The following is a 13,616-nucleotide window of genomic DNA, read 5'->3' on the forward strand; positions in this document are numbered from 1 at the left end:
CCAAAGAACAATGACTTAGTGCAAGACTACAGAGGAAGGGCTATGGGAGGTTATTATGAAGGAGTTCACAGAGGGCAGGGCAGGATCTGAGCGCATGGACTCTCCCTGTTCACACTGGTCGGTAGATTTAACTTGGCAAGATTGAATTCTAATTGTGATCCATGCAATCCTGCCCAGTAGCAGCACAGCTAGCTTTCAGAACATGCTGTGTATGAAGGAGTTTCCTTCTTGAATAAAGTTGTGATCTGCGAGGCAGAACTTGGAAGATTTGCACTATTCTTGTAGGTGTGGCTGGGTGGGATTGAATGCCGATTAGGATGTACCGTATATACTCGAGTATAGGTCGATCCGAATATAAGCCGAGGCCCCTAATTTACCACAAAAAAAAAAAAAAAAATGGGAAAACGTATTAACTAGTGTATAAGCCGAGGGTGAGACATGCCTGTCCATCCCTGTGTCCCGTCCATCCCTGTGTCCCGTCCATCCCTGTGTGTCCTGTGCCTCTTTGTCCTTCTGCAGCGATCTGCATGTAAAAACATACGGCGGCCATGCCAGGATCGCCGCACCTCTTCTCCTCGTCTGTGACAGACGGCGGCCATTCCACTGTTCAAAAGCCGCGCCTCCGCCTGTGATAGGCGGAACACTCAATTTCCCAGCAGTCAGTGTTCCGCCTATCACGGACATCCTCTCATCCTCGTCCGTAGTATGAGGATGAGCGGATGTCCGTGATAGGCGGAACACTCAATTTCCCAGCAGTCAGTGGTCCACCTATCACGGACATCCGCTCATCCTCATACTACGGACGAGGATGAGAGGATGTCCGTGATAGGCGGAACACTGACTGCTGGGAAATTGAGTGTTCCGCCTATCACAGACAGGGAGGCGCGGCTTTTGAATAGTGGAATGGCCGCCGTCTGTCTGCACGACACGCTGATCGGCTAGACAGACGGCGGTGACTCGAGTATAAGCCGAGGGGGGCACTTTCAGCCTAAAAAAAAAAAAAAAAAAAAAAAAAAAAAAAGGGGCTGAAAATCTCGGCTTATACTCGAGTATATACGGTATTCAATTCCACCCACAATTAGAGCTGTAAAGGAATTTACATCTGATAGACTACAAAGGGGAGCATTACAGACTTTAGCTGCCGTGGAAGGGAAAGTGTCACAGGATAAAAAGCCACAACTAAACCCAGAATATCAGGGGATCTGCAGACAACAGAGCAACATGGTACAGAGGTATGATCTATGCTGATCATTCAGAAAGTTTGAATTCAGCGTCAACTTTTTTTTGTTCACCTCTAAATGTCCCTACAGGTTAGCCTATGTATCCATACACACATAGGTGTTTACAAGAGTTTAGAGCCAGAAAAAAAATAAACAAACACAATCCCACACACACGCACCCCTAAACTTACCCGAGTGCTCGGTGAACTTAGCGCTTGAGCATTTTTTTCAGTCCAATGGTCAGAATAAATATTATGGTCAATGCAACAAAACACCCGATCGATTGATGTGCCTACACACGTTTGCAAAAGTTTTTAGTTTTGGATAGAGTTAAGAGGGATTAGAGAACCTATCAGTTTTTATTACTGTCTGTAGCCGTTATAAAGAGTCACCCTCTATTTGTCTCATTTACCATTATCACTGAAGTAAAAGAACATTGGAAATTTTGGTTTATCCCCGAAAAAGGAAGAGAGGGGGAAATCGTTCCAATAGGGACACTATGGGAGAGATAGTGAAGGGAAATCTCTGCAATGGGATTACATATCTCTAATCAAGCATTTCTGTAATCTGGGTTATAAAACAAAAAGGAACTGAAACAGATCTCACACATCATATATCTATATCTATTTTTTTTTTTTTTATTTGACCATAAAAAGTGCAAAGCTACCATCATGGAAAATGTAAAAAGCAAAAATACGTACATGTAGGATACAATATAGCCCAGTGGTGCAAAGCCTTCAACAAGATGAGGGTACGGAATTTCCAAATCCACGGGTACCTGAAAACATATATAGCCATCAGCTAGGAAACAATTTGCAACTACTAGTAAATATGGTTATGTATACTATACAGTGTGTCATAGAGAATATGTGTCCAATTAAAAAAAATGTATTATTGTATTCACCATAAAAGCCCCTTCTTTGAGTCCATTGAGGAACACAGGGAGCCTTAAAGTGTTATTAAACCCACAACAGTAAAATCAGTCTGTATGTGCAGTAAAGCATACCTGTATACTCACCGTGGAACCTAAGGGGTTTAATCTTCCACATTGTGTAAAAAGGCCGTTTGATCCTGTCTTCTCCCTTCCTTTTACTGTCCCAGTCCATCTCCTGAAAGTACAAAGCCTTTGGGGCACTCTGCACATGCTCAGTTTGGTGTGTATTACTAGAGTGTTTTTTTGGGGGAAGGGGCAGTGATAGGCACAGAGCCAATCTGCACTGTCCAGACAGACGGTCAGGAGTCATGCAGCCTTATAAGAGACAGTCAGAGGAGAATTCAGTGAATGCAGGGTCCTGGGTTTAGTATCACTTTAAATCCCCAGATTATTTTGCCATCTACAGGAGGACAGTGGCAAACAAAAAGCACTGTAGGCCAACATAGGATACCCCCGACTGCCATCAGCATGCCTCAGTCTTGTAGCAAAGCAGTACCAAGACCATGATCATAAACACAGATGGGTAGCACCTGTATGCTTCAATGGACTCTAAGAAAAAAGCATATGGAGAGTACAAAAGTTCTATTTTCTCTCTCATCTACTGAAGGAAGTTCAAAAGCAGTCCAGCTGAGATTAGGTGCAGGAGGGGAGGGAGACAACAGGAGTACCGGGGGACTGCCTGCAGCGCAAAGAACTGCCTGGCTACCAGAAGAACCTTATGAGTGAAGCTGGCATCACAGGCAGAAATTTTCCCCTGGTAAAAAACAAAACAAAACAAAAAAACTTACAGAATGTATTACCTGATGACTGGTTAGAGGCCCTACAAATTCAGATAAAAGTAGCCCAATAAAAAAAAAAAAAAAAAAATCTTAAAGATACTATCACCGATCTAGAAGAGAAGCCTCAACACAAAACGAGGGAGCCCGTCTGTCTGAGCCACCTAGAAATGGTGGAACACAAAGCTAAGCTGCTCTTCTCGTGCCCACCCTAGACAAAAAAGAGAAATCAGTCTTTCTAAAGAAGAAGTGGCTACGAGATACAGACACAGCTGAACTAGATCCAGGCAGTGGCGAGAAATGTCCTTTTGATTACCAGTCAAATGAACGAAAGAACAATGTCCTGGTTGAGGTGGAAGGCAGAAACTACCTTAGGCAAGAAGGAAGTCTTGAACCCTAACTGGAGACGTAAAATTTACAGAAATTTTGAAGACATCTTCAGAAAATTTCAACTATATATAAGAACAGGTATGCCGTTTAGGCAAAAAGTTTGCAAGCATGTATACTATGCTGCACCTGCCCCAACTGCACTTGGCCCCATACTAGTTTAACACATATGCAGCACTTTCCTGCTTCAGGATAAAAGTAAGCTTCTGCAGACCAAATGCACATTATTCTTATTAGTATGCAGCTGTTAAAACTGCACCAGGCCCCATACTATTTTTGTGTCAAATGCACCGTATTCTGGAGACCCCACACTTTGAAGTGCACTGCTAGGAGTGTTTCCATTTTCAGATGTACAGGCCCCCCAGATAAAGCAGTAAGTAAGCAAGCAGTATATAATCATGACTTGTCTGGCCACACAGTTCTCACATTTCACTAGTATCTATGGGCTGGTGCTAGGCCTCAAGAGGCCCTGCTGAAGCTGCGGACCTCATGGCAACATGGCCACCCTTCCTTGTCCCGTCTATATAAAAATAGGCCAAAACTGAGCGAGCCTGCATGATTAAACAGTACACTGCCCACAGTGGCCACTGGGAGAACAGACAGTCAGATTTTTTATTTTTATTTTTTTAAAGAAACTGCAAAAATGCAGACTTGCCATTCCTGCTGCAGGACTCTGAACATAACAGGAGTCCAATCTTCACCCATAACAGCAAGCTTTGTCATAAAAGACCTTCAGGGACTGGGTCCCCCTTAATTTGGAGTCCACACCCCTGGACCTGTATAGCACCCTGCAGGAAAGCACCTTGGTCAGAACAAACACTCCCCGGGGTTCCATCATGCAGGGTCAAGCACCATAAGGCTGCATTACAGGCAAAACCTCAAGGAATCTTCTCTCCTTCCAATGAGACTCGGGTACCATCCATTTTGCCCAATAGCTTTTTAGAATATATCAAAATGAAGTCAATGAATCGTAAATAGAACCGTCCAGACCTCCAAGAGCACACTTATCACATTAGTGACCATTCCACCTTACAAACACTGGCGAAAAAAACTGAGGTCCTTCCTGTGTAGGAGGGGTTATATAGGGGTGGACTTCTTGTTTGACTATCTGCCAGTGTCCATCCATCTCTAGGTGGCATATAACCCATATAGTGATTATTATGGTTGCTCTGTGTCCAACAATGTACAATAAAAGGAAAACAAATCTGATAATCAGTGCATCCCTAAGTGTTCGGTTAAGGCTCGCTCACTGTACTGCATCTATGGAGGAGTGGTGTAGTCCCCCTAAGCTGCTGTCCCCTTATTTGGACTACAGATCTCATATTTTGATAATTGTTCTGTAGCCTATAGAGTTAAACTGGGTAGGGCCAATAACACTGCTTGAGATTTCAGTGCATCCAAGATAGTACATACAGAAAGTTTACAGCTCACAGGATTTCCCAGCAGGATCAACTGATGATTGCAAAAAATAGCTAACAGATAACAAAAATGCTTTTAAAAAAAATGGGATATTAACCAAATTAAAAACGGAACAAAATAAAAAAGCAAGAAAATGTAATTGTTAGGGTTTACATATAGAGTACTTTAAGAAAAAAAATAAAAAGCAAAAGACAGAGCCATACCATATAAAAGTGTTCCACTCGAAGGTTGAACACTTGCTGCAGTATTCTCATGTAGATCTTCTGAACCCATTCTAGCTGTAAATTAGAAGCCATCTATTAGACAAGGATGCTTTTAAAACATTTCGAAAAATTATAAAGAGAATAAACTGAAATCTGTATAAACATTCTGCTTTGTGTAACCCTGTAACAGAAGAAAACATTTCCAACTTCTCTCCAGGTTTCCTTATTTGCACACTTATCCCATGTCAGTGACTCAATCTAAAGCAGAACTACACTCACCTCTCCTGATCTAATCTCTGCAAGCTTCCTTGCTGGTGTTGATGATATCTACCTGTTAACTCAACTTCTAACTTAAAGTGGTTGTAAACCCACTAACCAAAAACGGCAAGACAAAGGCATAATGAGCTAGTATGCATAGCATACTAGCTCATTATGAATTACTTACCTTAGATCAAAGCTCCCACAGTGGCCCTCGCATACTGCTCCAGCCGGCGACATCTCTCCCGGAGTTATTTCCAGGTATCTCGGGCTCCAACGCTGCGATTGGCCGGGGCCGTGATGATGTCACTCCCACCGGTAACGGCGCATTAGCTGAAGCAACGGCACCAACGTGCCATTGCTTCAGTGTGCATGTGTCGATGACGTTGGCACATGCTGATACAGGGGAGATCTCCTAAACCGTGCAGGTTTAGGAGATAACCTGGGCAGCTACAGGTAAGGTTTACCTTTAGTAAAAAGTTATTGTAAAGGGTATACAGCCACTTTAAAATGGCTGTAAAGCCACTTTGTGTACTTAACAGATTCCCCAGTGTATGTTCTATATAAAAAAAATATGTAGCTGTATACCTTATTTCCCCTCACATGACTGCCCACTGCTCTGCTCTCCTGATCTGGCAACTAAAGCAGGAGGGGCTGAGAACCCCCTGCTGACATCAGCCTGAAGGAGAGCAGCAGACGGTCAGGTAGGCGCTGAGCGGCGCTCTGAAATAAGGTATACAACTACAGTTTTTTAATATAGAACATATGCTGGGGCACATAACTTCATGGAACAGAGGGGAATCGATTAAAAACGGATTGTAAAGGTTTGCAGTTACCTATTTTTTTTTTAAAAACAAACTCAGTATACTCATCTCTTCAGTGCAAGAGTGGCCCTGATCCCTGCTCTTCTGGGGTCCCACCCAGTGGCGCTCCTGGCTCCTCCCCACTTTGAGTGCCCCCTCGGAGAAATGCTTTCCAAGAGAGCACTCGTACAGGTGTGTGCCCGAGTCCTACTGCTGTATTCATTGACACAGACAGCAGGACTCGGCCCTGCTCCCCATGTCACTGGATTTGATTGACAGCAGTAGGAACAAATGGCAGTGAGCAAGCAGTGAGACATTTTCCAGATGCACGGCTGCAGAGATCGAGAAATGTCTTGCTGCTTGTGATTAGAGCTATGTGTGTGTATACACACACACACACACACACACACATAGCGCTAATCACAAGCAGCCAGACATTTCTCAATCTCTGCAGCCGTGAAAATGTCTCACTGCTTGCGATCAGTGCTGCGCAGTGCTGACTTCCTGGCGGGCTCTGTATGTGCGAATTGCGAACACGCATGATCGCATCTTTACTCTCTTCCAATGATCAGACTTGTCTAAACACCCCCCCCCCCCACCCCAGCACCACAGCCTAATCAGTGTTATATTATCAGTACACGTACACAGGGTCGTATATAGTCATTTGTAAGCAGTTGCGTTTAGATGCTTTTTTTGGGAACCCAAAAAAAAAAAAAAAAAAAAAAAGCATTTAAAAACGCAGCTAAAACGCAGTAATTCGTGTTTAGCACGTTTAGTTTACAGACGTTTCATTTTTGGCTATAAAAAAAATAAATAAACGCTTCTAGAAGCAAACAAGGCTAAACACGACATGTAAACGCAGCTAAATGACAGTTTTTAGCTGCCGGTTTCTAGCTGTCGTGTTAAATCATTCAGGAGAGGTTGAACGTCCCATGTACATGAAACCTAATGCAGAGGGAATGTGATCACTTTTATAGCTATACAAACAGGTTTTGCATTTTATTTCTATTTTAAACTGAATTGGTTATTTTACAGAGTGAGATTGTTCACTTTAACATTGTTCAGGTAACCTTTGCCAATAAAACCTAGAAGCTGATTGATTACTATGCACAGCTGCACCAGATACTGTGTGCACCAGTTTTTGACATGTCAAATCGGTGGGTTTTGCCCACAGTGGATCAGTCCAAATGGGTGTGACGCCGACTTTGCGGCGCTGCATCGATTCCCAAAAGTAGTTTCTGTACTACTTTTGGTGATTTCAGGTGTGCTTTCAATAGACATCTGTGCAGGAAACTGCAGAAGTCTCTGAAATCGCCAAACTGACATGCGGGAATGAAACTCAGCTGAACTCGCACAATTTCAGTCCTGCATCAATGTGAACTGGGGCTTAATCAAATTTTCCCCATTGCATATTTCTGCAAAAAAAAATAAAAAAAAAAAATAATAATAATAATAATAATAATAATAAAAAATAAATAAAAAGGGCACACCAAAGACCAGAATGATTAAAGCGGAGGTCCACCTTAAAATGGACCTTCCGCTCATCGGAATCCTCCCCCCCTCCGGCGCCACAATTGGCACCTTTCAGGGGGGAGGGGGGTGCAGTTACCTGGATAATCCAGGTAACTGCACCCACTTCCGGGATAGCTCTCTGCGGAAAGGGGGCGTAGATTACGCCCCTTTCCGCAAGTGCCCCGCTGCCTGCTGGGAAAACACACAGCTCCCAGAGGCAGCGGGGACCGTCCTTATTGCGCAGCTCGCGCATGCGCAGTAGGGAACCGGGAAATGAAGCCGAAAGGCTCCATTTCCCGATTCCCATACCCAAGATGGCGGCGGCAGCACCCGAGAAACGATCTACAGATCGGCTTCGGGTGCCGACATCGCGGGCGCGCTGGACGGGTAATTGTCACTATTTTAAAAGTCAGCAGCTGCAGTATTTGTAGCTGCTGGCTTTTAAAAAAATAAAAATAAAAATAAAAAAACGCGGAGTCCCGGCGGACTCCCGCTTTAATGAACAGCCACGCAAACTAGCATTGTCTACAATGGCAGGTCCCATTTCACTCAAAACTATTTTAGTTCCTTTTTAAAAGATACATCGCTGTGCAAAAAAAAAAAATCAGAATGTTTCTGCAATGCATTATCCCTTGTGTACTTTTAAAAATACTGCAAATGCAAGAGAACTATCTGCTGAACCTGACACTTGAGTAAAACACATCATATAAAACCTTTGACGAAGACGTAAGAATGAAGCACGTCGGAATGGGGCTGTACGGCAACTGGAAGTGACGAGGCCGAGGACTGGGTGAGACACGACATTCACCGGACCCTCCGGTACTGGTGGTTCTGATGCTGTAGCTTACATGGTACATTGATGGGCAGGATTCCTATTGAGAGTGTCATTTTAACTGGGGCAAGTACTGATAATGTACATCTTGGGCTGGAAAAATTCTATCCAAAAAGGAGAAAACTTTTAAAACTAAAAAATAAAAATTTAAATCTAACAGACTGAGCAGCATCTTACCTTGGGATTTGGATAGATGTCAGCCTTGGTGAAATTTTTAGCTTCAGCGGCAGTAAGAATATTTTGTCGGAAAAAATTAACCAGATCTACAACTGAAAACCTTGGAAATGTCAACTTGTCCGGATTAGACATGGTGTGTTAAGGCAAGAAAGCCTGGGAGATACCTAGAAGAGACATGAACATAAACATCAAACCATCTCTAGAAAATGAACATCAAAAAAACAAAACAAAAAAAACACAACACGTGTCATATTAACCCCTTACCTACTGGGCACTTTCACCCCCTTCCTGCCCAGGCCAATTTTCAGTGCCATCACACTTTGAATGAAAATTGCGCGGTCATGCAACACTGTACCCAAATGATATGGTTATCTTTTTGTTACACAAATAGAGCTTTCTTTTGGTGGTATTTAAAGTGGTTGTATACTCGATTTTTTTAACTTTTACCTACAGGAAAGCCTATAATAAGGCTTACCTGTAGGTAAAAAAAATATCTCCTAAACCTGTACGGTTTAGGAGATATTCCCCTCAAGTATGCGCCGCTGACTGCAGCGGCGCATGCGCACAAGGGGATTCTCGGCCTGAAAATCCGGCAGTGGCCGGCCGGCCGGAATGAAATCTCCCGCGCGCATGCGCGGGAGTGACGATATTGCGGCTCCGGCCACTCACAGCGCCGGAGCCGCGATACCCGGAAGAAAGGCCGAGGGAGCATGTCAGCTCCCTCGGCGTGGAACGGGCCAGATGTCGGGGCCTCGTTCTAAGGTAAGTATTTCATAATGAGCTAGTATGCGGTGCATACTAGCTCATTATGCCTTTTGCTTTGCAGGTTTAAAAAAAAAAAAAAAAAAGTGCGGGTTTACTACCGCTTTAAACACCACTAGGTTATTTTTTGCTAAACAAAAAAAAAAAAAAGACAAAAATTAAATAAAAATGTTCATAGTTTGTTATAAAATCTTACAGGTAATTTTTCTCCTTCACTGATGTGCGCTGATGAGTGACACTGATAGGTAGCACCTGTGGGATCTGATAGGATCAATATCTCTAACAGAAGCTGGTTATCGGCTTCCTTTTCTCCTCACGCCATCAGCATGAGGAAAGAAAAGCCGATAACCAGCTCGTGTTTACATCCTGTGATCAGCTTTCATTGGCCGACAGCTTATCATGTGGTAAAGGCCCTTTACCCTGATCTGTGATAGCTAATCACAGAGCGTGCTAAACATGGGTACCAATGAGATTTGGGGGGGGGGAATCAGGGATCTGCTGAACGAGGGTACCAATGAGATTGGGAGGGGGGGATCTTCTGAGGAGGGCACCAAATGAGATGGGGGGGTCTGCTGAACAAGAGTACCAATGAGATGGCGGGGGGGGGAGATCTGCTGAACGAGGGTATCAATGAGATGGGGGGGGGGGGAGATCTGCTGAATGAGGGTACCAATGAGATGGGAGGGGGGAGGATCTGCTGAATGAGGGTACCAATGAGATGGGAGGGGGGAGGATCTGCTGAATGAGGGTACCAATGAGATGGGAGGGGGGAGGATCTGCTGAATGAGGGTACCAATGAGATGGGGATCTGCTCTAGGCACACCATAAATCCCATAATTCATAGTCTATCTCAGGAGGAGAGCATTAGGAATAGACGTAACCACACTAACAAGATGTGAGATCACAGAAGCCAATAATAAGAATAGTTTGGAGGAGACTGAGAGCGACAAGGGCCTTTTCTGAGTTGGGAATACATACCGTACTTGAATAAAATGTTTGTGTCAATTTAAAGGACCTGTCTCGACAACCTTTGGTTTAGATCAAAACAGCTTCTCTCCCTATACAAGCCTATGGGGCTACAGAAGCAGGTCAAGAGGAGGTTAGCTGCACCTGTCAGTGAATTCTGAATACCTCAGAAGTGTCTTAACCACTTGCCAACCAGCCGCTGTCATACTCCTTTAAGCGGGATAGCAGGCGTGTGCGCGCTGCACTGCAGGGGTGCCGATGCTCAGGACAGGCAGTCCTGATGACCACCGGTCACGAGCGGCAGAACAGAGACGTGTGTGTGTGTGTGTGTGTGTGTGTGTGTGTGTGTGAACACAAAAAAACTCTGTTCTGAGGGGAGATGCAGATTGTGAGTTCCTAATAGCTGTGAATCACGGTCTGTCATCTCCCCCTACAGTTAGAACACAGTTAACCCCTTGATTAGCCCGCTAGTGTTTAAACCTCTTCCCTGGCAGTGTCATTTACACAGTAATCTGTGCATTTTTATAGCACTGATCGCTGTATAATTGTCAGTTGTCCCAAAAACGTGTCAAAAGTGTCCGCCATAATGTCGCAGTCACAAAAAAAAAAAAAAAAAAAATAAGCAGATCGCAGCCATTACTAGTAAAAAAAAAAAAAAAAAAAAAAAAAAATCAAAATTATAAAAATGCTATAAATCCTCTATTTTATAGACGCTATAACTTTTGCTCAAACCAATCAATAAACGCTTATTGTGATTTTTATTACCAAAAATATAAACTGAGAAAAAAAAGTGAGCCTTTTATAAACAAACTGGGGATATTTATTATAGCAAAATTGTGTTTTGTTTTTTTTCAAAATTGGCCTTTTTTCTTTTTGTTTATATGTGTTTTGCCTGCAGCAGGGCTAAATGTAGAAAAAAGGACTGAACGTCCTGGATGTCAAGTGAAAAGCCCAGGTGCCAGGACGCAATTCCCAGTCACCATGGCAACCTGGGATTTTGCAAGCCCAGTCTCAAAAGTCAGCAGCTACAGGATTTGTATCTAATCCTAATGACTTTTCAAAAAATTGGAGATGTGGCCATCCTGGTACCCAGGAGCACACCATCCTCCAACACGGCGGGAGGCACCGCCATACACATTACAACCTGACCATACAATCAGCTTTACCAAAACTATAGAAGACATGTCCTAAACTGCACAATCCATTTGTATCCAGTCTGACAGTTCCCCGAACTACATACATGTTGGTAAATACAAAGCAGATCATTACAATGTGATTGTATGGTCACCATAAAGCACATCATACAATCACATTGTCCTATGTGTAGTGCTCACTGGCCCTTCCTATAGGTCTCTCCTGTAACATTGTTCTCCTATGATGTCAGCTGTACAATGAACACACACTACACGAACCAGACACCGGCACTCTACACCCAGAGATGCGTACAATAATATGCGGTGCCAGTCTCCGCTACTCACGTTAGATCGCTGCTTCTATCACCCACAGACACTCTATTAATACGTTATAACCGGGAACTTTTTAAACTTGATCCCTCCCCCCTCCCTGATGTCACTACTCTGCGTCTGACACGCACATGCGTTCCACCGCTGGACAGTCGCACGTTAGATTTCGCCGCCGTTTTGTTTTATGTGAATACAGAGATTGTATTGCTAAGCCTACGGCTGTGTAAGTAGAGATATTGTTTACATTACGGGCGGTGCAATGAATGAACGGGAATTGGGCGGTAAAGCAAAATAGCTAACCTTCTACGCCTGCGCACTCAGCTGACTCCTTATCCCTCTGGGTAACGTGAGGGGTGGGGCCGAGCACGCCGTCGGCCATCTTTATTACGGGAAAGTGACCTATTCTTGTTCAGTTTGTAATAGAGGTATTAGCAGTCTATTAGACACTTAAAGAGGAAGTAAACCCCTTCAAACCACTTTGACCTACAGGTAAGCCTAGATTAAGGCTTACCTGTAGGTCCAAGCAATATCTCCTAAACCTATATGGTTTAGGAGATATTTGCCCGAAAATGGGCACAGCTGTCTACGGCGCATGCGCCGTAGGCAGCGGCGCGCAGGCGCACTAAATGCGGCAAGTCCAAGAATGGATTTGCCTAATTTGTCGACTCCCGTGCGCATGCGCGGGAGTGACGTCATCGCGGCTTCGCCGAATGGCAGCGTCGGAGCTGCGAGACGCGACTCCCGTGCGCATGCGCGGGAGTGACGTCATCGCGGCTTCGCCGCTGTCATTGGTCGGAGCTGCGAGACGCCACCAGCAAGATGGACGCGGCGGACTACAGGGATCAGCGGCGACTTCGCTGGCTCCTGTGTCAGGTAAGTGACACATAATGAGCTACTATGCGATGCATAGTAGTCCATTATGCTTTACCTTTGCAGGGAAAAAAAGAGGAAGTAAACCCATCAGGGTTTACTTCCTCTTTAAAGTGGTTGTAAACCCTTACAACCAACTTTGACCTACAGGTAAGCCTAGATTCAGGCTTACCTGTAGGTCCAAGAAATATCTCCTAAACCTACATGGTTTAGGAGATATTTACCGAAAGAAAGGCACCGCTGTCTATGGCGCATGCGCCGTAGACAGTGGTGCGCAGGCGCACTGAGCACGCCGCGGTCAATGGCGATATGCCACGAGTGGCGGATCCCGTGCGCATGTGCATGACCCACCGAGAAGATGGATGCTCCGGACCGGACTACAGGGGACCGCGGTGACATCGCTGGCTCCTGTGTCAGGTAAGTGACACATAATGGACTACTATGCGATGCATAGTAGTCCATTATGCTTTACCTTTGCAGGGAATCAAAGAGGAAGTAAACTCATCAGGGTTTACTTCCTCTTTAAAGGGGATTTCCAGGCTTTTTATGTTTATTAAAAGTCAGCAGCTACAAAAAGTGTAGTTTCTGACTTTTAATAAACAGACACTTACCTGTTCCACAGTCCAGCGATGCGGCCGAACAGGGTGTCGCTTCTCTCCCCCTCCTCTCCGCCAGCGCCTCCATTGCCACTCTGCGCACCCGGCCATGACAGCTTTTGGCTTCACGTCTGGGCATGGACGGCGCATGCGTGAGTCGCGCTGCGCTCCTGGAGTGGACAGGTGATCTCTTGGGACCTCTCACGTATACCAGGAGATTGCCTCGGGGGAGGGGCCACCTAAGGTGAAAGGAGAAGTCGCCTTGGCAGTCCCTGGGCGGAAGGAGGAAGTGGGACAGGAAGTTCCCCTCTTAATGAAGCCCCCCCCCCCCAAAAAAAAAAATTACTTGCCAAATGTGGCAGGTAAGGGGGCAAGGTAAGGTAAGGTGGCAAGGAGTGCTTAAAGCGTAAGTTCCATTTTGGTTGGAACTCCGCTTTA

The 13,616-nt window shown here is 44.7% G+C and overlaps 1 protein-coding gene across 1 annotated transcript in view; it reads right to left on the minus strand.

The window, feature by feature from the left end:
• The window catches only part of NUF2 (NUF2 component of NDC80 kinetochore complex), a 36,436-nt gene extending 24,612 nt beyond the window's left edge, over positions 1-11,824 (minus strand). Inside the window, exons 1-4 of the mRNA XM_077453041.1 lie at positions 11,728-11,824; positions 8,522-8,685; positions 4,940-5,014; positions 1,922-1,998 (exon numbers count right to left, since the gene is read on the minus strand). Of these exons, the coding sequence (XP_077309167.1) occupies positions 1,922-1,998; positions 4,940-5,014; positions 8,522-8,653 (284 nt within the window). The 5' untranslated portion in view covers positions 8,654-8,685; positions 11,728-11,824. The remainder of the gene's footprint in view (positions 1-1,921; positions 1,999-4,939; positions 5,015-8,521; positions 8,686-11,727) is intronic.
• Between the last annotated feature and the right edge of the window lie 1,792 nt (positions 11,825-13,616).

This window comes from Lithobates pipiens, unplaced genomic scaffold (assembly GCF_037356315.1).
Source record: "Lithobates pipiens isolate NorthernLeopardFrog02 unplaced genomic scaffold, aLitPip1_a1.2 Scaffold_23, whole genome shotgun sequence".
NCBI classification, from domain to species: Eukaryota; Metazoa; Chordata; class Amphibia; order Anura; family Ranidae; genus Lithobates; species Lithobates pipiens.